The following is a 21,655-nucleotide window of genomic DNA, read 5'->3' as shown; positions in this document are numbered from 1 at the left end:
TTAGAGATTCTACACGTTCGGTTTATCATCTTGTCAGCTGATTGTCTTGTGACATGAGTTCCAAAAAGCAGATTTGTGATTATCTTGATATCGGACCTGTGACGCCCTTAGCATACTTCACAGCACCCAAAGCCAGTCCAGGCTGCGATAGCACTGCCCCTAGTGGGTGTACATCAGCATTAGACTGTTGTACTTTATACACATCCACTTACTGTATGCTCCCATCTACTTAATTACTTCTACATAATGCAGTGATTGTCACTGCTAAGCCGACCGCATGCAACTGAACCTACTGCCGCAACACTCAGGGGTCCTCCAGTTATTGCATGATGTCTTGCTAATATCTCCAGCTCCTCAACAAAATTGATTATGCTCCTTATCACAAACGGTGCATTGGCCTTCAGTGACCTGAAAATAATTCAAGTGATGCCTGAGCCTTAGGCTTTAGTACCATCTTAATGAGCGGTGTTATAGTACTATAGGGTTATACTATATTAATTAAGTGCTTGGTTCAGATTGTGTCCATTGTGACTGCAGGACACTCCTGGCTCAGCATCTCCCACATACCATTGGACCTTCAAATGATCCAGAATCCTGCTGTCTATGTTTGATCTGCATGACATCATGGTATCTGCAGGCTGCTAAGAAAAAACAGCATCAACTTACAGACTCTGCGGTCTGTCGAATCTCAGTATTTCAGTTCTGAATGGCTGGAAATCAGAATCTGTGTATTGTCATGAGCGCTGTGTAAGATAACGAGGTTATCCTTACGTTACTGTTCTTCAGGGAAGGATAAACGATTCCTTCATTGTAGTGCATTTAAGACCAGATCTCAGCCCACATTTTAACAGGAAGTTCCTCAACAAGCCTCGACATCCAGTTCAGTGATTCTTATACTTATTTTCAGTTGTATGCTCCGGCAGATGCAACTATGCCACTTTATTAAATCAATTAATACTGATAAACCTTATTGGATGAATCTATGAATCTGGTTAAACTGTTGTCTGCCAGTTTTTCTGGGAACTGCACTATAACATGGAATTTTTGAATTCATTCTTTAGTGTCAAAATATGTATATGCATGTAAACATACATATGTATGGGTTGCGGGAAAAATACCAAAATATAGTTTTTTTCCATTGAAAATGGCAGAAACAAGGGGCTTTAACTTTGAAATGAATGATCGCCATATTAAACCGGAAGTGGATTCCTTAAAGGAGTTATATACCGCCCCCATTGTACAAGTGGTAGTTAAATCGCTTTAAACTGTCAAGCGTAAAAACACCGCAGTTTGGGGGCTAGTTAGTGGTGTGTCTGTATATAAGGACTAAATAAATTCATTTAAAAAGTTTAAATGGGATCGGTGGATGGGTATTAGAAATGTTAAATGAACCAAAAAGAGCACAACTTATCCCAAAGTTTTGGGATCGATTTAATTAGGTTAATTATATGTAACCGTAAGAAATCGGTGTAAAATATACCTTACGGCAACGAAAGTAAAAATGGACGATCATATAAACCATGAAGACTCAAAGGAGGTTTCACAAACAGGTGCGTAAACAGAAAAAAAAATCAGTTTTGAAGAAGGTGCGTTTGGTTTCATTTGCACGTCTGTAGATTATATCTGAAGATAAAATGGTTACTCTTCTTGATATAACGTCACGCAGGTTTTGATGGTTAAAATGTAATGATTTCTGTCTTTCAGTCTTAAAGTTGACGGCAAATGTTCTCCTTCAATTGGTCACATTTTGATATGTGTTTTTCCTTGTGGTTATAATATGTAATGAACCTGCTTTCATATTTTATATTTGAAATATTTTACTGAAGTTATCAAACGTTTAGTAATGTAATAACTGCACTTCGTGGGATGGTGGATAAGAGGTGGGGCTTTTAATGTGACATTACAAATATACTGTATGCTCCTTTTTACAACTTTTACGTTCTACTTATTCCACGCTAATTTCTAAAATGTTAGAAAAAGCAGTCACAAACTGCAGTAAGAACTACACTGTAATAAGAAAGACAAGCCATTTAACAATGCGAGGAATGTTAAGCTGGGCTTAAATCCGCTTCTGAATAGTTGACTAATTTTACCAATAATTTATCTATAGTCGTGAGCTTTCAACTTGCTATTTATTTGCTTTTAACAGATTCCAGAGTCCCCAATGAATCCGCCGTGTCATTGCGAAGGATGTCCAAACAGCAAATATTCACACTTGTATCGATGGCTTCTGTAAATTTCAGCTCGATGATATGCTATTCAATCTTAGGACCATTTTTCCCCAACGAGGTAATTTTTAAAAATATAATTCACTGTGACTTTGACGCGAGTGACGTTTTTCACAGGAATAGCGCGTGAGCTGCGCGCATCTTCCCCGCGGCTTCTGCCGACAAACCCGCTCTGTCTGCATCGCGGTGCCGGACTTTTCTGTCGACTCGTTGTTTTCGGCACCATGTGTTCGGGAATGCGCGTGACCCTGGGTCAGAAATGCGGCGGATGGTCGCACGCGAATTAAGGAGAATGCATTCGGTACTCGCTGGGCTGCTTTAGGCTGAAGTTAAAACCAAACGCTTGAAAGTATAACATGTTTTGCCGGAGGGTTAATTCATGCTGCAACCAGATAAAAATAAAAAAGGTGTATTGTAAACATGTAAGGTATACAGAACACCATTATGGAAAGCGAATGCAAAACATTTAACCGTCTTTTAAAATCCCGATTTTTAACAGATTCTTCTTATTCTACTCACGTTATTTATTCATGTGATTTTTTTCATTCACCTCTTTTTTTTATTTGACAGGCGACGAAAAAAGGAGTGAGTCAGACTATTATTGGCCTTATATTTGGCTGCTACGCAATATTCAATTTGACGGCATCTCTAATCTTGGGTAAATATGTAAGTTGCCCGCTGTATTGTTCATTTACGTTAATAACTAACTAGCCTGCATTACTTCATTCTCCCCTCTACCAAAAACTTTTTGTAACAATTTATTATTATTATTATTATTATTATTAATAATAATAACAACAATAATAATAATAATATTTAGATATATTTTAATCTTGGTAAGTATGTCTTCCCATACACAATATTGCTGATACTTACATGGAGAGATTAAAATATGGGGCTGATTGATTAATAATAAAGATCAGAAGAAATCTCAAAGTGGAAACCTTTTAAGTTAAACTTTCTTAATTAGCAGCTTTATATTGATCAAAGGCCAATAAGGTTGAAAAGCAGACCTATGAGAAACGCTTGGAGTGCCATTGGCGGAAGCATTCAGAGTCATCAAGCCTTTTAATCTTGTGTGTTTGAAGATTATATCTGTCTTAGTTTCTAGGCTTTAGTCAGGATTTGAAATATCTGAAAATTTGTCTTTTGTTATATTTAATGCTGTTCAAGTCTTACTAGGACTAAGGTACGGTGGCTTAGTGCCTCACACCTTCAGGGTTGTGGGTTTGAATCCCACTTGTGCCCTGAGTGTAGAGTTTGCATGGATGGCTGAATTCTTTAGTAGCTCATGGTCTGAATGTGGAGTAATGGAATCGGTATTTAAAGTGTTTTTGTTTTTGTTAAATTATGTATCCTTTTCGTAATGCCGGTTTTGCATGCTACTGCTTGAAAGGTGGAGAATGTAATAAGAGAAATATATACAAGAGGAAATATGTGTGATTGTTACTTGTGGAATAAAATACCTGTAGAATGTACCCAATTGATTTGACAAAAGAACAGCCATTGTCCTTTTCATTTTCATTTTTAACGCCATCCTCATCCTGTCCCAACAAAACTGTGTGTGTGTGTGTGTGCGTGCGTGCGTGCGTGCGTGCGTGCGTGCGTGCGTGCGTGTGTGTGTGTGTGTGCGCGTGTGTGTGTGCACGCGTGCGCGCAAATATTCATCTTTGAAATGTAGTGGAGTAAAAGTCACCAAAGTGTCCATTAAAATTGATCAACTAAAGAATAGACGCTTGAAAAATGTACTTAAGTACGGAACTCAGCTAAATGTACTTTGTCCTCCCCTGCTAACCACTCTTGGTGCCTTGTTAAATTCTTAATCTTTCTTTGCCCGAGCAAGGACTTTATTTGGCGCGGGGGGGGGGGGGGGGGGGGCATTTGCACTGAATAAATAGGGAGGAAATATGAGCTGAAATGTAATACTGAGAAAAATTCTGTTTATTTTTATATTTTCAGATTGTTCAAATTGGACCAAAATTCATGATAATTTCAGGGTTGTTTGTGTCCTCAATATGCACTATTCTCTTTGGGTAAGTCATACTCGTCTTTAAGAAATTCTTTCAGGAGTGTGCTCAACTTATGACATATGGATTGTTTTCAAATTACTTAAGATGTCGCTTTTATGTTTAATTCCTCTACTTTTGCTTCAAGCTTGCTGCCTAACTGTGGTTTTTATCGAAAGTCATGGGTAGATACTTTAATGTGGCAGCGGGTCCAGCACCATTCTTATACGACATTAAGGCCCCATAAGGGACTTGAAGTAGCTATGAAGCTGGAAGTGTGTGTCTTTAACCACCAGGCCCCCAGGTTATGTAATGACAAGCCTCTTAAGCTGTATGTAACTGGGAAATAAGGGTTTGAGAATTTCATCTGCAATTAATTTCTATTTTGTCCAGCATATTTTATTTGTTGATTTTTTTTTTACAACCTATGCGGGTATTTCTCCTTTGTCCATTTGTTTATTCAACCATTTGTTTTTTTGTTCCTTTTTTATAGTTTGCTTGACAGGTGCCCTGGAATGATAGACTTCATTGTGTTATGCTTCATCGTGAGGTCTATAGACGCGGTGGGCTTTTCTGCTGCCATGACCTCGTCTTTTGCTATAATAGCGAAAGTGTTTCCTAACAATATAGCGACTGTCATAGTAAGTGTAATATTCCTAATATGCGGGAAATGTTTACATCGAAATGAAGAACAAGCTATGAAAACACGTATACGATACGTATGTGAATCTATGGGGTGGAATCTATGCTGCCACTTTAAATGTAAATACGTGTATTTCTGTTTTGTTGTGCGTGTTTACTATAAACATTACCTCAATGGGAGTGCAGCTGCACAGTTGATTGCTCTTCTTTGTATCGTCCCTCAGAGGGATCTGATAGAAGTCATAGTCTGTTACATCTGAGACAGATGTTAGTGTTAAACCGGTCGTTCTGCATTGCGTGTTTTCTCTTAAAGGGCAGCCTGGAGATCTTTACTGGCCTTGGTCTGATTATTGGACCTCCAATGGGTGGCATCTTGTACGAGTCATTTGGATACGAAGTTCCATTTATTATTTTGGGATGCTTTGTGCTTCTCATGGTCCCATTCAACATCTTGGTTTTACCAAACCTTAGTAAGTTTTTGTATGATCGTTGCACCAACACAAGCTGCCGTCAATTCATCTCACCTCAGTAAACTGACAGGGCTGTTCAATCCGCCCCATTCCGGTTTTGATGTAACCAGCCCCTTACCTTTCTTGACCTCATCCTCTGGGGAGTTGATTCTTCCATTAAGCCCTTAAGTAAAAAAACAAAAAAAACAAAAAGCTCTTAGGTTATGCACTATTAAGCATTTTCTCCTCTCATCAGCACAGATACGTCCACTACTCCTAACCTGAAAAGGAGTGAAATTTAATTGAGGAAGAAGTAAATGAAGGTTGTACCCTCAATGATTTTGGCCACAAGCAAAACATGGAACATGAACCATTTACTTTACATTGTGAACCTAATTGAAGTCTGCAGAAACCCTTTCATTAGCAAATTCAAAGTATGGCGGTAGCCTGCTGTGCTTCAATTTGGTCGTTCTCGGGAGAATCCCTTGACAGGAAATGTTACTGTGAAATAGTGTTTGAATTTTGTGCACGGCAACTACCATTATCTTAACTTATTAGGTATATTAAAATTGTGTAATTCATAGCATTGTACCCCTTGTTACCAATGAGGCGAGTGTTCTGCTCAGGTGGGTATAGAATTTTTAATTCTGATGTATAATTGTATGAATTATTCAAATGTGTTTTGGACTGTAACATTTTACTTCCAGATTCATAAATATTAAGTTTTTTTTTGCTAGGATTTCTATAGACTGCAGTATTGAGTTTGGCCGTGTTGGGGCACGTGACCTAATGCAGCCCCCCAGAGAGAGAGATGCACTTAAGTACGCATAAGTCTTGCAGAAGGTGCTTTAGAGTCATTTACACGCGACACGCCTATATTTTGGCGTTTCTCCGTCTAAAGCTCATAAATCATAAACGCCAGACGTAGGTCGATGGGCGAATATGCTGCTCACTTTTGTGACTTAAGTGCATGGGACATTCAACCCCTTAATGATAGATGTATATCTCCATCCATCCATTTTCCAAACCGCTTATCCTACTGGGTCGCGGGGGGTCCGGAGCCTATCCTGGAAGCAATGGGCATGATGCAGGGGGTGTGTGTGTGTATGTACAGTATGTATGTATGTATGTGTGCGTGTATATATAATATATATATATATATATATTAGTTATAGTTATTTAAGAGTTACTTGTATTGGTCTACTAAAACATAGTTGATACTGAATTTAAATAACGTGCTACTGTTCAGGGGCAGTATGAATTGTAGCTCTATAATTATGTTTGTCATTATGGGGAAATGAATTTAAAGGTATACTCAATATCGTATGATCACTGGTTCAGTCATTATTTTTTCCTCCCAGGTGCCTCTCCCACTGATGGTTCGCTCCTCCAGCTGTTTGCCCATCCCAAAATAGTCCTCTTGTGTTTCGTTGTGTTCACGTTGAGCTCAGGTCTGGCTTTCATTGATGCAACTTTGGCCATATTTGCCACAGAGAAGGTAATGCTGGTGTGTGTTTGTGTTTTCCAGTGTAATAACATTTAGATAATCCATTCTTTAGAAAAAAAAAAGAAACTCAATGAACAAAAGCAGCTTAAGTTGGACTTGTGGTTTTCTGTAATACATTTTCCTATGTAATATATGTGTGTGTGTATATATGTCTGTCTGTGTAAATATAGTATATGTGTAAATATAAATGTGTGTATGTATATATGTATGTTTATACTGGTATATATAATTTTTTAATTTTCAATTTTTAATTATGTTTTCAAACTTTTGCCTTCACTGCTTCATACACATGCAAAGAACAGTGATCATAGGCTTAAGTCCGGATCAGAAGGTCATCGCCTGTTGAGCTTTACACAGCATTTGGGTCGGTGTGACAAGCCGAGCGTAGAATGCCGGCTTCACCGCATTTGTTAGATTTTGCTGATGTATCATTCGAATTTGATTAAGTTTACAAACGACAGACTTCTGGACAGTTCAGAGGCGACTCTCCTGCACGCACCAGCCCATCTTTACGACATGATTGACGCCTAGAAATGCTTAGACCTTCTAAGTGACACCAGTCCTCGGTGTGACGTTACGGGGCTTTGGGGATGCAGGGCGCCGTATAATGTTTCGGTATTTAAATAGAATGTGGAGGGTAAGCGCACATGAAAACGAACCAAGTCGTTGCTGTTGAGTCCTTAGTAACACTGTGTGTGTGACTGCAGGAGCACATGACGTGGATTGAGTGGTGACTGAATGTGTGGTTTATTGTCCTCCCTGTTTTATGACTGCAGTCCTTTTACTGCCCCCAGTGGTTCAATACCAAGGGCTTTGCAGATCTTTGGACCCTTGCTTATATCTTTAAGGCTTGGCGCGGTCAAAGCAACCCCACACCGCCCTTGCTGCACGATCTGAGTTTCTGCTGTGACACCATGAGACCTGCTCCTTGACCTTCTGCCTCAGAAAGGCTGTAAGTTTAATGCATCTCTCTCAGTTTCAGCTCTCTGCTGCTTTCGTCGGCCTCCTTTTGATTGGCGTATCCCTGCCCTACTCGCTCTCTACGCCTTTACTTGGGTTTGCCAGTGACAAGTATCCCGTAAGTATTAAATAAACGTCACCTGTACGAGGCCTATAGGAGTGCAAGGCTACGTTATCTTTCTCTTAAAGATCGTCTGTTGTTTATCAACAATGCCTCGAGTTGTTATTGTCTCAGGTATTAGGTGCTAAAAGCACGTTCAGCAGAATTGCGTCAGCCTGCCTGTGATTGGATATGACGCTGACCTATGCTAATGTCTTCCTTGCAGTCCTTAAGGAAATGGCTGGTGGTCATGGGGGGCAGTGGTACTGCAGCTGGGTTTTGTCTGCTGGGACCGGCCCCCTTTTTCCACATCTCTCAGTGAGTCTGTTCTTTCTGCTTTCACAAACTGCTGAACAATATTGTCATTTACCTAAATGTGGTTTAATATTCCTTTGCAGACTCCCCCCCCGGACATGTTGTATAAAATTTCCTCATTTTTAATCACATGGTCATTGGGTCAGCCCAACCCTTTTTGGGGCCCCAAGCAAAATTTAGTTTGGGGCCCCATATCCTACACACACACACACACACACACACACACACACACACACACACATACACACACGGGCCCCCTGGTGGCTGCTGGGCCCTTAGCAGCCGCTTATTTCGCTATGACTTGGGCTGTCCCTATATGTTTGTACCATTTGTTTACTGAAAGTGTAAAGTCTAAAACTGCAATGACAACATTAAAAGCATTTTGTACATTTTAAAGGTGATTAGTGTAGGAAGACACTCAACATGAAATGTTTAACGTTTAAAGTTAACCCTGGTCTGAGCTCTTGGCGTTTGAATGCATCGCCCAGATTTTGGTGATAATGTGAAAATCTTCCCTCTTCCTTTAGTCACCTGTGGCTGTTCGTCTTCATGCTGACCATCATTGGCTTTTCTCTGGGCATGACCGGCATCCCTACGTTCCCTGAGATAATCTCTTGCGCATAGTGAGTTTGCTTTTTATGTAACTTTGTCGCGTTCGTGAAGTTTTGGCTTACCAGCCCACGACGTACACTGCTTGTAGAACGTGTTGAGATGCTTAAGTGTCTAAAAATGTTGCATTTGTTTGTTTGCTCGTTTCAGTGAGAATGGTTTTGAGGAGGGTTTGAGCACTTTGGGGCTGGTATCTGGATTGTTTGGAGCTGTGTGGTCTTCAGGGTAAGCTCCTCTTCCTATTATGTATCAGAGTTCTAAGAATCTACTCATTCTTGGCAGAAAGTTAATGAGGAGATTAATGCTGCTTTTGAGTTTTGTGAAGTGGCTGTCAATTTCAGAGCTCTGCTCATATTTATATTTAAATGTCCCAGTAATCGAAATCACTCTGCCCTCCCAGAAATTACCCAGGTAATCTGATTTGTAAAGAAGCTGAGTTTTATTTTCACAGGATGTTTTTCGGCCCGACGTTTGGAGGTTTTATAACCCAGACACTGAGCTTTGAGTGGGCTTCAGCCATTCAGGGAGCAATTGGATTTCTTGCTGTAAGTGTTATTTAAAATTGACAAAAGTTCTACTGTAGCATATTTCCTTAAATGCTTTAAATCCCCTGATGAAATCGAGAGGAAGGAAAAATGACATTAAAGCAGTGAGTCAGATGCAGGCAGTCCCCAGGTTACGAATGAGATCCATTCCCCAAGTCTGTCTTTAAGTGGAATTTGTAGGAAAGCCGGAAAAATAAAGTATGTACTAGTAGTACTAATAATTATTATGCAGTAATTAAAATAATAAAGAACTGTACTGTCGAAGCCAAGAGATCTTTTCACGAGCGTCACAAACTAGTGTGTGCGTTTATTACAAATCATTGTATTTAACCTGAATTTTTGTGTAATAGGCTTTAATACAGTCCGTAAGTATGAGTCGTCTGCAACTTGGTTGCTTTGAACCCATGGACTCTGTTTACATGCTTATACTCAGTGTTATTTTTTTAATTCTCTTTAGTCATTTCTTCTGGGCGCATATTTCTTCTATGAAGTAAGATGGAAAAACAGGTAAGATTTTAAGAGCTGTAATATGTCTGCATAGCCCTCTTGCGTGGAGATTCTCCCTCTTCCTTAATTCATGACATAGTGTATCGTGATACGAGTAAGTGTGTTTTGCACGCTCCGGGGCTAATTTGACCAATCCCGTTTGGCTGTATGTCAATCCAAGGTTGCCCCAAGATGCCCCAAGGCTGATGTCTGGTGGAGAGAGGGATCCTCTGCTGGGTTAGACCGTACAACAAGGCTCTGCAAACCCAATCAACCTGCTTTTACTAAGCTTACAATATCCTTTCATTTAAAAAAAAAAAGATCTTGCCTGTTTTTGATCCTTGTGTGTGTCTTTTTATGATTTTGTTAAAGTAATATCCCTACTAAGTACGATCATGGACCAGTCTTTTATAGTTATTTCATATAACAAAGTTGTGTCCTTTTAAAACTGATTTGTTTCTGGCAATGCAAAAAAAACTGAATGTTATCAATCATAGGAGACATTAGGTGCAACTTAATCTCAATTAAAATAACCTGTCAAATTACAGCCTAACAAGATGCAATCTTTCATTGTATTTTTTTTTTAGCTCCCCTCTCATCCCCCCGCCCCCCCCCACCAAAAAAAAAACTTTTGTCATGTAATGGCTGTTGTTGCAATAGTATGACCATTGTCTAGTTTCACATTTGCCATTGATGAATTTTTTTGATGATTAGTTGCAGATGAATGGCTTTTGAGAATGTATCTCAGTGCACTGTCCCACTTCGTATTTACTATATTCTATTTATAAAGGTGATTCTTTGGCTGATCATTTGGAGGTTTTGTAGCAAAGAATTGTGGGTGGGCTTCAGCCATTGAAGGACACATTTTTCTTTTTTGCTGTAAGTATATATTTGCCAATTTGATTGTTATTCCTAGTATTTGGTGAATTTGTTTGTTTCATAGCCAATGTATGACAAGTTTCTTTAAAAAAATTGTTTAATGTTAAAACTTAAACTTCACCCAGCAGCTCAATACTTCTAATACCTCTACTTATCTAGGGAAGTTCTACAAGATAAAGTAAAATGGACTTATAAACAACCAAAGGCATAGATTAGACAAGGTTAACTTTAACAATAGGACATGTATATTTCATTGAATGCCCGCGGCATTGTAACTTGCACTCCTGTTGGACAAAATGTATCACTGTCAGTGAGTTCATTTGACTGCCCTGTGGTTCAGTTAATTGGTTATCTGATCGTATCCCTGTCTAAGGGCCTCAAACAGTTGGACGTGTATCCACTGGAGAGTGGGATCCTCTTCTGATTCGGACTCCACACGGTGGTCTCGAACCCCATCAGACGAGGAGAGCGGTTTTCACTAAGTGCAGACTATCCAGGCATTTAAATAACATTGTCCTTATTAATTCCATGTGTGTATGTTTTTTTTTTTTTTTTTTTTTTTTTTTTTTTTAAATAATGCTCTTCGTATTACAAAGTGGTTATTTGCATATTTGTTTTATATGTTAAAAGTGCAATGATGTAACTTCATTTAAGTACTGTAGCATAAAGTGTTTTCTAGAAGGTCTTTTTTTAACGTTTATAATTTATTTGAACGTGACTTTTTTCTGTGCACAGCACAGACATTCTGGGAGGCTCTGGATGCCGCTCGTATAATCGGCAACTATTCTTATCTAAATAATTTGCATAAAGTAAACCAGAATACAATGTGTGAACTTTTCACATATGCGTTATTGGTACAATGACCTGCATTGTGTGTTTGCAGAATACCACACTGGCTTCAGTACTAGTTATGGTACTAGTTACTCTGAATCATTGACTGAAGACTTTGTGGGAAACTTGTGCAACCTTCGGACTGTATTGTCATCTTTGCCTTTATGACACAGGCAGTTCTGTTGATTTAAAATAAATTATAGATATGTATGTCTGTTTTATAATGGGTTAATTGCCGTATTTGAAATAAAGATTGTAGTGCAGTACTGATGTGAATGTATTTCAGGACTGTCATGTAAGGATATGTCCCTTGTTACTCATCTCATTTTGTCAAACTTTGTGTAAACCTGTATTTACACAATTGTGGGTGCAATTTAGCTGTATTTAAATGTTTAATATTATGGGAGAAAATGGTTTGAGGCCTACCTGAGAAAAGTATCAACTGCAAACTGTTTGTTGCTTAATTGTTAATGTTAGTCTGTGAGAAATCACTAGTTGATGTATTGTGACTTGCATCACTTGGTTCATTTTTCGCTTCGCCCATCATACATCATAACCAGCATTCTTTGTAAGATGATATACTTTGTGAGGTTGAGTCATGATTCTTGAAAAGAACTCCAAACTGGTTCATGGGTAGCTTTCTTTGTAGCCTACAGTATAAAATTTGAATATGACAAACATGGTAAGAGTTGTTCAGCTAATGTTTGCATATTACTAATAGCAATGGTGTAACTTTTTCTCACTCGAACCATATTAGGTAACAGAGGCGGTGAGTCACTACCTTCTGAAATGTCATTTGCTAGACTCTTACTCATTTACTTTCTGATTATCTGGACTATTCCCGAGGAAACGCTGTTGGTGACTTAAAGATCCTCTAAAATTCCATCCATCCATCCACCTTCCAGCGGCGTATCTTGTTCAGGGTAATGGGGTAAACTGCTCTGCGTACTTGTTTTAACCCAGCAGTATGTGTATTGCAGGTGGTGATGGTAAACATTTCCCACGGGGTCGTTCTGCCACCTAGTGGGCAGGCAGTATAACGTGGTGTCTCTAATTGTGTATATGGTAGCAAGATGTCTTATGTTAATACATGTCGATATGAGTATGAGTGGTCCAGACGACGGTAGTTGTATGACCGACAATATTGTCAGGATTTTAGTATCGCGAGCGTCTGTCCGACACTCATTTACTTGCCAGAGTAAGCTGTATAATAAGTTGCTCATATAAACAATTGCAATACAAGTGCGCCGTCAGTACAGACAATTTTAATATTGCATTTCGTGTGTTTACTTCGATAAAATACTTGTATATCAAAATTGTTGTAGTGTGGTATAGGCTGCGCTTGTAATTAAGCAGTGAAGAAGCCAGGAACCACAATAACTGCGTTAACATTATACAATGCAATTTAGTGTTTGCGATCTCCAAACTCTTCTAACAGTGAAATCCATTTTGGCTGTATTATATATTACTAAATTAAGCTGCCCCACCCACCTAGAAATTTCACTGCAGCACGTGGGTAGACTTTTAATTAATGTACATGCAGATTGCGGATGTGTACGCGGCGGATGGGAGGTGACTTTTCGGCGACGGGAGCTGCTTGTATCGCTCTCCTAAAGCGAAGCGAGCTGCTTCTCCCCTCCACTCCGCTGCGCTCCCACACCGGGGAAGTAACGTCAAGATGGCTCAGCGACAGAGGCGCAGGTACGGTGACTCTGCAACCGCCTTCTCCGTGCATGCAAGTGAAGGCACTTGGTAGGGATCAAGCAAGTGCTTTCTGTTTTGTTTTTTTAGTCGCTATGGAAGAAAGTTAGAAATCGTTATTTCAATTGGCTGTTTTTCCAAAATATCAGCGGAACTACTCTCATTTCAATTTTATAGTTTCCAGTTTAATTATTAAACGTGTCCAGTATTGTTTTACGGTGGAAGTTGAATATTCTTTTGCCCTAAAACAATCGCACCTGTTGCAATTGCCATTATACTGTAATTTAATGTGAACGTAGAACTAAATACGAAGATGATTGGGGAAAAACCCCTAAAGATGACATACAATCTTTCCAGGCAGTAGCTTATGGGTGCCAGTGTCTATGAACCGTATTTTTAAAGCTTTCCTACGTGCTTTACTTTATTATAACGTTTCATGAATTTACGAAATTGGTTTTGCGGTGGTATTGTTTCGTATCCATGTTTGTTTATTGATACAACTTTTGGCATTCCGCATAAAAAATATATCTAGGGCGTGTTTTAAAGCGCAGGAAAGAATTACTTAATAATCAAGGGGAAACTGATGACCTACTAATCTGTGCACGAAACTTGGTCTGTATAGTTTTATGATGGTATTTTAATGCATTTCCATAAGTTAAGACTATTCAGGAATTGCGCGTGCATGAAAGTAGTACTACTTGATAACGAAATGCATATATGGGAGTATGATGTTTCTACATACTTTTTCATTTACCTGCATGATGCATGCGTCCTCTAGTGAAATTAAGTATGCCAAAATTAGACCGAACTTGTAAACGTACAAAACAGGTCTGTCTTGCATGTATTGGACGAATGCGCAAACTTCACGGTAGTATTTTACATGCCGTATCTGTTTTTTTTTTTTTTTTTGGAAGGGGCGTCTATGATTTTGGTCTAAGATTTGCAAGGTATCACTCTGTTTTGTTTTTGCACCTGTATGGGCTCCATTTCCCTCACGGCTCACCGTTTCTACTGATCAGTGTTTACAGTAGTGAAGACGACGATGAAGAAACGGAGCTGAACGGGCTGGACCCTGATGTCCCAATAACCAAGACTGGGAAGCACGGCGTAGGGAGGACTCGGTGGACTCGTGAAGAAGTAAGAAAAGGCTCGAATGGACTTTTGCTGGGATTATACTACAACATTTGTAATGGCTACACAAAAGGGTCCTACTACACATTCGTATGATCCTATGTGTGAGTATGGTGGGGAGACATTAATATATAGAGGAGGCAGCCCGGTCCTGTGCGTAATGCTTGTTGTCTCTTTACCAAAACCGTTTGCCCTGTTCCATTTAGTGTGGTCCATAGCAATTCATTAATGTCACTGCCTGCACCTTTGACTCCTTTCCCTATAGGATGAAAAACTAAGGAAGCTTGTGGACAATCATGGACCTCAAGACTGGAAACTTATTGCAAGTTTTATGCCTGTAAGAACTACTGTGCTTTTATGATGATCATCACACACAACTGTGTGGGAGACATCTTGGTTCATTTGGTGTGTATTAATGGGTGCAGAATACAAAACACAACACATTTTCTTTTTAATCAGCCAGCACAGGCCTTTGCCATGTCTATGTCTAGTGTTAAGTTACATCAGTCTTTTCAAATTAGGCTACATGTAATGCACAAGGGTGTTAAGGGTGTGGCCGTATTTGGCGAGAGTCTAAGAATGGTTTTCGATTGGGAAAAAAAAAAACTTAAATTTGTCCTGAAGAACCACACAGATGTGCAGTGCCACCACCGATGGCAGAAAGTCTTGAATCCAGAACTCATCAAGGGTCCTTGGACTAAAGAAGAAGATAAAAAGGTCTGCATATTTAAATAACCAGCCATTTAATGTTCGTTAAAAGCTTCTGAATTCAAAGGTGTTGATGGTGCTGGGTTTATCGCATGTCGTGCAGGTGATCGAACTCGTCCAGAAGTATGGCCCCAAGCGGTGGTCCGTCATAGCCAAGTACCTGAGGGGTCGCATCGGTAAACAGTGCCGGGAACGCTGGCACAACCACCTGAATCCCGAAGTCAAGAAGACGTCCTGGACGGAGAAGGAGGACCAGATCATTTACCAGGCTCACAAGAAGCTGGGGAACCGATGGGCTGAAATAGCCAAACTTCTGCCTGGAAGGTTGGGGACGTTCCTCCAGCTATTTAGCATCAACAGAAAATATCGATGCCCCACTGTTATAAGGGTGAAATATTTTGTTGTGGATCTTTTCTTTTTTATCATAAGTAAATTTTTTTTTGCGCAGGACTGATAATGCCATCAAGAATCACTGGAATTCTACCATGCGACGAAAGGTTGAGCAGGAGGGCTACCTGCAGCACTTACCCAAAGCTGACCTGCTACATGCAGCTCTAAACTACACCAAAGCAGACCATATAAATGCTTTCGCTCATTACCCTCCGACGCTGAAGTTCCTTGCACAGTCTCCCCTTGAGTTCTATCACGGTCCAGGAACAAAGCGGGTAAAGTGTGTTTCCCATTGATTATTTGTAATAACATGTCATTTTAGTGAAGTCAACCTGAAGAACATAAAATTCACTTGTCAAGTTTCGTTTTACTCTTCTGTTTTTGCCTTTTGATTATGCATCTGCATTACATTTACTTTATTTCCCGGACACTTTTGTTCAGAGTGATGTATGGAGCGAGACCAATAGCAAATGACAAATAAGAGCGATATCAAGGACACAACTAGACATAAGTGCAGATAGGTTGAGCTTCCAGTGAATGGCCAGGTTCTAGAGTAAGCTGCACTGGTGCAATAGCTATACAGATTACGAAAGAGTGATACGTTAGGTAGTGAACAGCAAGCCATGATTTTTGAGATTGCAGTCCAGTAATTATCAGGCTTTTTTTGGCTCTCCAGATGATTGGAGGACTGATGATGTCATTGTATTCTGCTGTTAACCTGTGCTCTGTCGAGTAGGATATATTGTACCTCAGATACAATGGCTGGCTTTCAAAAGCAGGGAATGCAGTTCATGGTGCTCATGTTTGACACAAATGACCTCCATTCTGTTATGCTTCCATCAAACCCTTTTCTCTGTTGGAACCAAACTCCATGCCAACATGCGTCTGACTTGACTGGGTATACTGGGTAGTTTTTTTTTGGTTTGTGTATAGCAATGCAGTCATGGTTAAACCTCTAAACTTTGTCCTCATGTTTTTGAGGATTTATAACAGTTGATCACAATCCTCACTGTTTCCTCTTTCTCATTCGCCGCTCAATCGAACGCCGTTCCAGTGTTTCGGTTTTTTAGCGTCCGTATTTCCCTGTTTAGCTTCTTTTATTTTACCCTGCCTGACGTTCACAGTAGCTCCCGTTGCCTCTTCAGCCGTCTTGACTTACATTGTCTGACTTGAGGTGCTACTTCTTTGGTTTTTTACATACTCACAGATCAGAGATATAGAAAGATCAGCAGATTCTACACCTCAGTTATGTATGTGACATGGTCATGTTACATCCAGTAAAAGCTGCCTGGCACTTCAAGATCGTTTGAGTTTGGCATTTTTTTTTTCAGGCTGACACTTGCAACACTTGTAATATATTTGTAACTATGACTTTATTACTTCCGTATTTTTATTCATATGAGGTTTCACACTGCTCTGACCAGTATTATTAAAGAAAATGTGTAATGTGATTTCTCTATTTCGTAACGTATTTAGGAAATCTCAGCTAGCTGCCTCTCCGTCTGCCTGTTTTCACTTTTGACTCTCTCCCCAGTTGTCTTTCCCTGGTGCTGCGTACATGACCGCCAATGTTCCGCAGCCTGGAACGGCCGCAATACAAGTAAGACGAGTTATTTGGATTAAACTAATAGCCTTCGATGTACCAGACCAGGAAAATGGAGCAGTTTTAATGCAAAGTGACAAAATAACATATGGATGTGGGTGGGGTGATCAGGAAAAACAAGCTCTGCCAAACATCATTGCGCTCTCTCTTATTTCTATTGTAAATAAGAGAACATAAACTTTAATTTAATTTAATTTAATTGAATTTAATTGAATTTAATTTATTAAGAATAGAGCTTGGCGGGATGATGTCTGGTGACATTCCGGAACGGGGTGCTCACCTTCCTCCCTGCACTCTGGTCACAGAGACACTATGACAATGAGGATCCAGAGAAAGAGAAAAGAGTGAAGGAGATCGAACTGATCCTGATGTCCGCCGAGAGTGAGATCCGATGGCAGCAGCTGTTACCGGTGAGAGAAACCGCTGCACCATCCCGACTCGCACTGCAATGCTGAGAGGCGACTGATTTAATAGTTAAAAAAAAACTGCGCATGGGTGTTGGTTATAAGTGGTCTGTTTTTTTTTTCAGTATTTGTAGTTTCTTTTGATTCATCTAACATGGATGTGACTGATTTCCTTTCTCGTAATTGAAGCAATACTGTATTTTTGTGAAATAATATGTAGTATTTTTGGGTCACCTAAGTATGCATGCTATTCTGACGTTAGTTTTACTTGCAGGTATATAAGATTTACGTAATGAATAAAATGTTTACTCGCACATCTACGATATTAGTGTCCAGCACTACCCAGAATGCAGTTCAAGCAGGAAGGTGATGGCGACATGCGACTGTCTAAGGAGACTTGGGTCTCTGTGTCTAACAGCCTGTGCGGTACCTTCAACCAATGTTCAAGCTTGTTAGATCAGTTTATCTTTCCTTATTGTTTATGTAACTTTAGTAATTTACTATGTACACTTTTGAGGGGAGTTGAGTAGGGCTTGGGTGGGGAGATTTTCTGAAAAAGTAAAGTAATTCTAGCACCGTTTTTTTGGGGAACTTCTCCTCCCACACTTGTTGACAGTCATGTCACGCAGCGGACAAGGTCTTTTCCATTTTTGTTTTTTTTTCCAGATGACTAATAGAATCACTTTTTTAGAAGGTCGTGTTGCCATAAAATGTACGACATTGTGCGTGTTTCTTGATGTTACTCTACTTCCTGAATCCAGTGAAATGAAACCTGTCTCAGCTAAACAGATGCATCGGGAGGAGGATTCCTATGGCTAACCGCCAAGCTGTGCTCACTGTTTCAGTTTTACTATATGATTCGAGGGGCGGCATGGTGGTGCAGTGGTTAGCACTGTTGCCTCACACCTCTGGGACCCGGGTTCGAGTCTCCGCCTGGGTTACATGGGTGTGGAGTTTGCATGTTCTCCCCATGTCATCGTGGGGTTTCCTCCGGGTACTCACAGTCCAAAGACATGCTAAGGCTAATTGTACTTGTTAAATTGCCCATAGGTGTGCGTGTGAGAGTGAATGGCGTGTGAGTGTGCCCTGCGATGGGCTGGCCCCCCATCCTGGGTTGTTCCCTGCCTCATGCCCATTGATTCCGGGATAGGCTCCGGACCCCCCGCGACCCAGTAGGATAAGCGGTTTGGAAAATGAATGGATGTATGATTTGATTGAAGGATGTCGTATACTGGGTATTTTATTTATTTTTTTTGCATGAAGAATTGTTTTATCGATTAATAAAATTAATAGTCAGCCGCTAATGGCTAAAATAACGTAGGCACTAACTCCAGCTGAAAGCTGATTGGTCCCCAAAGTGCCGCTCCCCTGTCACTCACCGATTCAGAATATTTCATAGGCTAATGGTAATGTTGACCCTCACCCTGAACGATCATAAAATCCCCCCTTGTGCAGTAACTTAGTATATTTTTTGCTGTAATCTCTTCAGAGACAGATGAATAACTATCCTGAGTGGAACAGGGTGACCTTTCTCGATGGTCATGGGGAGGGTGTGATAGCTTCCCCTCTTGGCTTCCCGCACCGGTGGGACGTCCCATCTTCGCCTCTGGATTACGGCTGCCTTCCGGAGGAGAGTGCGTCCTCGGCCCGGAGCATGGGTGACATCCACTGCGGTGGCCGTGCCGTCTGTCGACCCCCCCTCCCCAAGAACATGGAGTCCTCCATTGATTCTGTACGTTTCCCATTTTATCATCCATCTTCAGAGTTTTCTAACTAAGCCAGTTTGGCAGGTGTAAGATGATGGATGCTGAATGAAAGAATGAATGAACTTTTATTCTGGTTCTTTTATAATAACTTCAGAATCATAATAATTTCCTTATATTACAAATCCAACCTCATACAAATAAAATCCAGCAATAGCTGAGAAGCAGAAAGGTACAGGCTGAAGCCCAAGCTTATATTTGCCTACCCTGTATTTTCAAACCAAAATGACAATTATAAACAGCAGCTAAAAAGTACAGTACAATACACAAAAATGTTCACTTGTTAGCCAAAATTGTTTTCTGAACGGCAAAAAAAAAAAACCACTCGGCATTGTTAGAAATTCTACATTCCATTCTTTTATCATATTTTACAATTCATTCATTTCATTTTTTGCAACCACTTTCAATACATAACTCACGGCCAGCATATCCCAAGAAGCACCAGAGATATAGCAGGTTACGCTCTGGATGGGATGCCAGTCCACTGAGGGGCCCGGACCCGCTAAGTGAAATTCAGGGACATGGATTCACAGAAAGCCCTTTTGGATCATGCGAGGCGTTTACATTTGCACGATTGCCATGGGCTCGCATGCTTTCTCTTTCCTCCTACACGTGGAATGGAGCCATAAATCAGGCGTATGAACTGGGAGATAATGGGAGTACCTGCTGTGCCACAGAACTGCCCAAACACTAAGATTAATAATGCAATTATAATTATAAATATATAAATACTCAAAGCAAAAAATAGCCAAAGATGCAGATGCAAATAAATTGAGTTATTCATTCAACTATAATATTTAATTTAGCATTTGTTTTTTAGACCTATACAAATACCTATACCAACACTACGATTTGTGAAATTAGTATTGTATCATTCTTTGTCATTTTCAGATCTTCACAAGCCACCCCTCATCATCCCTTGCTGTTGGGAGCACCCAAAGGTCCATCACCCTCCTCTACATGTGTCATGTCTTCAAAGTGCAATTTACTTACATCCTGATTGTAAAAGCCACTTGCTTGATCTACTCCGAATCTCTTGTGGACATTCTCTTCTTCTTGAAACTCAGAATGGCGAACATTCAGCGGTCGGTAATCGAGATGCCCCTCTCTAATTCCTCTCCTCCGATCAGTCCGGTGCTGGATCTCGGCGAAATGGAGTTTGGATCCTCAAAGATGCCGGTGAGAATCCTTAAGGCATTTTGTCTTTCATTTTCCCATCACTGCTTATAAAGTTCATTCAACACTCTAGTATTTTTAGTCACATTCCTTTTCTGCCTAATATTAAGTAAACTAATGATTGAGATTTTATTTTCACACTCAAGTCCCAAAATCTACGCCTTGAACCAAACCTAATTAAAGATGAATCTACTGGATCAGAAATAGCTACAGGGATCCAAGTCGACAGCCCAACTGTTTCGAAAAAAATTAAACGAGGTATGATTTTTTTATACATTTATGCTGATGAAAATAACTGATATTTCTTAAGGATAAATTCGATTTAGAAAAAAACAACGTGTGTTTAGTACTCAGTTAAAATGCACCTTCCACGTTAGGCTAACCCTTTCATCTGTGTTGTGTTCTTGCAGGAAGGAGTGATGTTTCAAAAGACTGACAGTCATTGGACCAGGAATCTGGATCTTGACTTGGGCGAAGATGTAGTGTTAAGTATTTATGAATGAAGCATTAAGAATCTTAGAACATAATGATTTGAAATGACTTTCAAATACCAAATAAATGTAAATGTCAAAGATATATAGCTAATTCCACCAAAAATGACATTGTATATATGATGAATATCATTTCTGATAGCTTCTTGAAGTTTTGTCATAAATTTGGCCATAGACTGTATTGTATGGGAAAACTTCATATTTTTATAAAACCAATAAAGGGTAAAGTATTGTTTTGTGACTGTGAAATTTAGTACGATTCATAATTTCCTGTATTAGAACATTTTAAACCCATGTTTATGTTCAAAAGAAGAGGAAGGGGAACTACGAGACTTTAAAGTTGTAAAAGACACTGCACTCTCGTGAAACCTGCACTGATACTGTTATTGGGCGCCTTTGCTGTGTGGCACGGAGCAGAGGGCTTTTCTATACCTCGCTCACCTCAGGAAGCCGCAGCTATGGATTAAACGCTGCACCTTCAGCTCTGTAATCTGTAGTGAAAGGGAGATGTATCTTGTGAGGTGACGGAGATGAGATCAACCAGCGGGATCGGATCAGAAAACAAAGGACCAGAGGAACCGGTGGAGCTTGATGTTCTTGCTTGGCCCACTAGTTCAATTTCTTTGGAGGGGGAAGTCTGTGATAGTTTGATCCTTTAATGCTGTGTGTAACACAAACTGCAGCAGGAGTCACTAGTGCTAATTTCATAATAAAGTTATTTTTGAATTTTA

At 39.9% G+C, this 21,655-nt stretch overlaps 1 protein-coding gene across 3 annotated transcripts; it reads left to right on the top strand.

Annotated features, from left to right (window-relative positions):
* The first annotated feature begins 1,224 nt into the window (after nucleotides 1-1,224).
* slc18b1 (solute carrier family 18 member B1) lies at nucleotides 1,225-21,655 on the top strand. Of its 3 annotated transcripts, XM_048974501.1 has the most exons (15): nucleotides 9,372-9,868; nucleotides 10,029-10,726; nucleotides 11,100-13,258; nucleotides 14,278-14,395; nucleotides 14,655-14,726; nucleotides 15,014-15,106; nucleotides 15,201-15,421; nucleotides 15,546-15,762; nucleotides 17,022-17,087; nucleotides 17,396-17,500; nucleotides 18,984-19,226; nucleotides 20,149-20,198; nucleotides 20,325-20,436; nucleotides 20,580-20,691; nucleotides 20,844-21,655. In XM_048974501.1, the coding sequence occupies exons 3-15, from the start codon at nucleotides 13,236-13,238 to the stop codon at nucleotides 20,867-20,869; spliced, it is 1,458 nt and encodes a 485-aa protein (XP_048830458.1). In that variant the 5' UTR covers nucleotides 9,372-9,868; nucleotides 10,029-10,726; nucleotides 11,100-13,235; the 3' UTR covers nucleotides 20,870-21,655. The 3 variants fall into 3 exon arrangements, with proteins under 3 accessions (XP_048830459.1, XP_048830458.1, XP_048830457.1); XM_048974502.1 differs by lacking the exons at nucleotides 14,278-14,395; nucleotides 14,655-14,726; nucleotides 15,014-15,106; ... (7 more) ...; nucleotides 20,580-20,691; nucleotides 20,844-21,655 and adding exons at nucleotides 1,225-1,550; nucleotides 2,150-2,289; nucleotides 2,799-2,894; ... (7 more) ...; nucleotides 8,967-9,041; nucleotides 9,268-9,361 and having other exon boundaries at nucleotides 9,819-9,868; nucleotides 10,029-12,243; XM_048974500.1 differs by having other exon boundaries at nucleotides 10,029-13,258.

This window comes from Brienomyrus brachyistius, chromosome 14 (genome assembly GCF_023856365.1).
Source record: "Brienomyrus brachyistius isolate T26 chromosome 14, BBRACH_0.4, whole genome shotgun sequence".
Lineage (NCBI taxonomy): Eukaryota > Metazoa > Chordata > Actinopteri > Osteoglossiformes > Mormyridae > Brienomyrus > Brienomyrus brachyistius.
The sequence above is the reverse complement of the archived record's forward strand: the minus strand, read 5'-3'. Positions and strand labels throughout refer to the sequence as shown.

Coding starts and splice junctions, on each gene's coding strand:
- slc18b1 (XM_048974501.1), top strand. CDS start 13,236: ATGGCTCAGCGACAGAGGCGCAG. Junction 15,422..15,545: donor GCCAAACTTCTGCCTGGAAG/GTTGGGGACGTT, acceptor TTTTTTGCGCAG/GACTGATAATGCCATCAAGA. Junction 20,199..20,324: donor GCTGTTGGGAGCACCCAAAG/GTCCATCACCCT, acceptor CTTGAAACTCAG/AATGGCGAACATTCAGCGGT.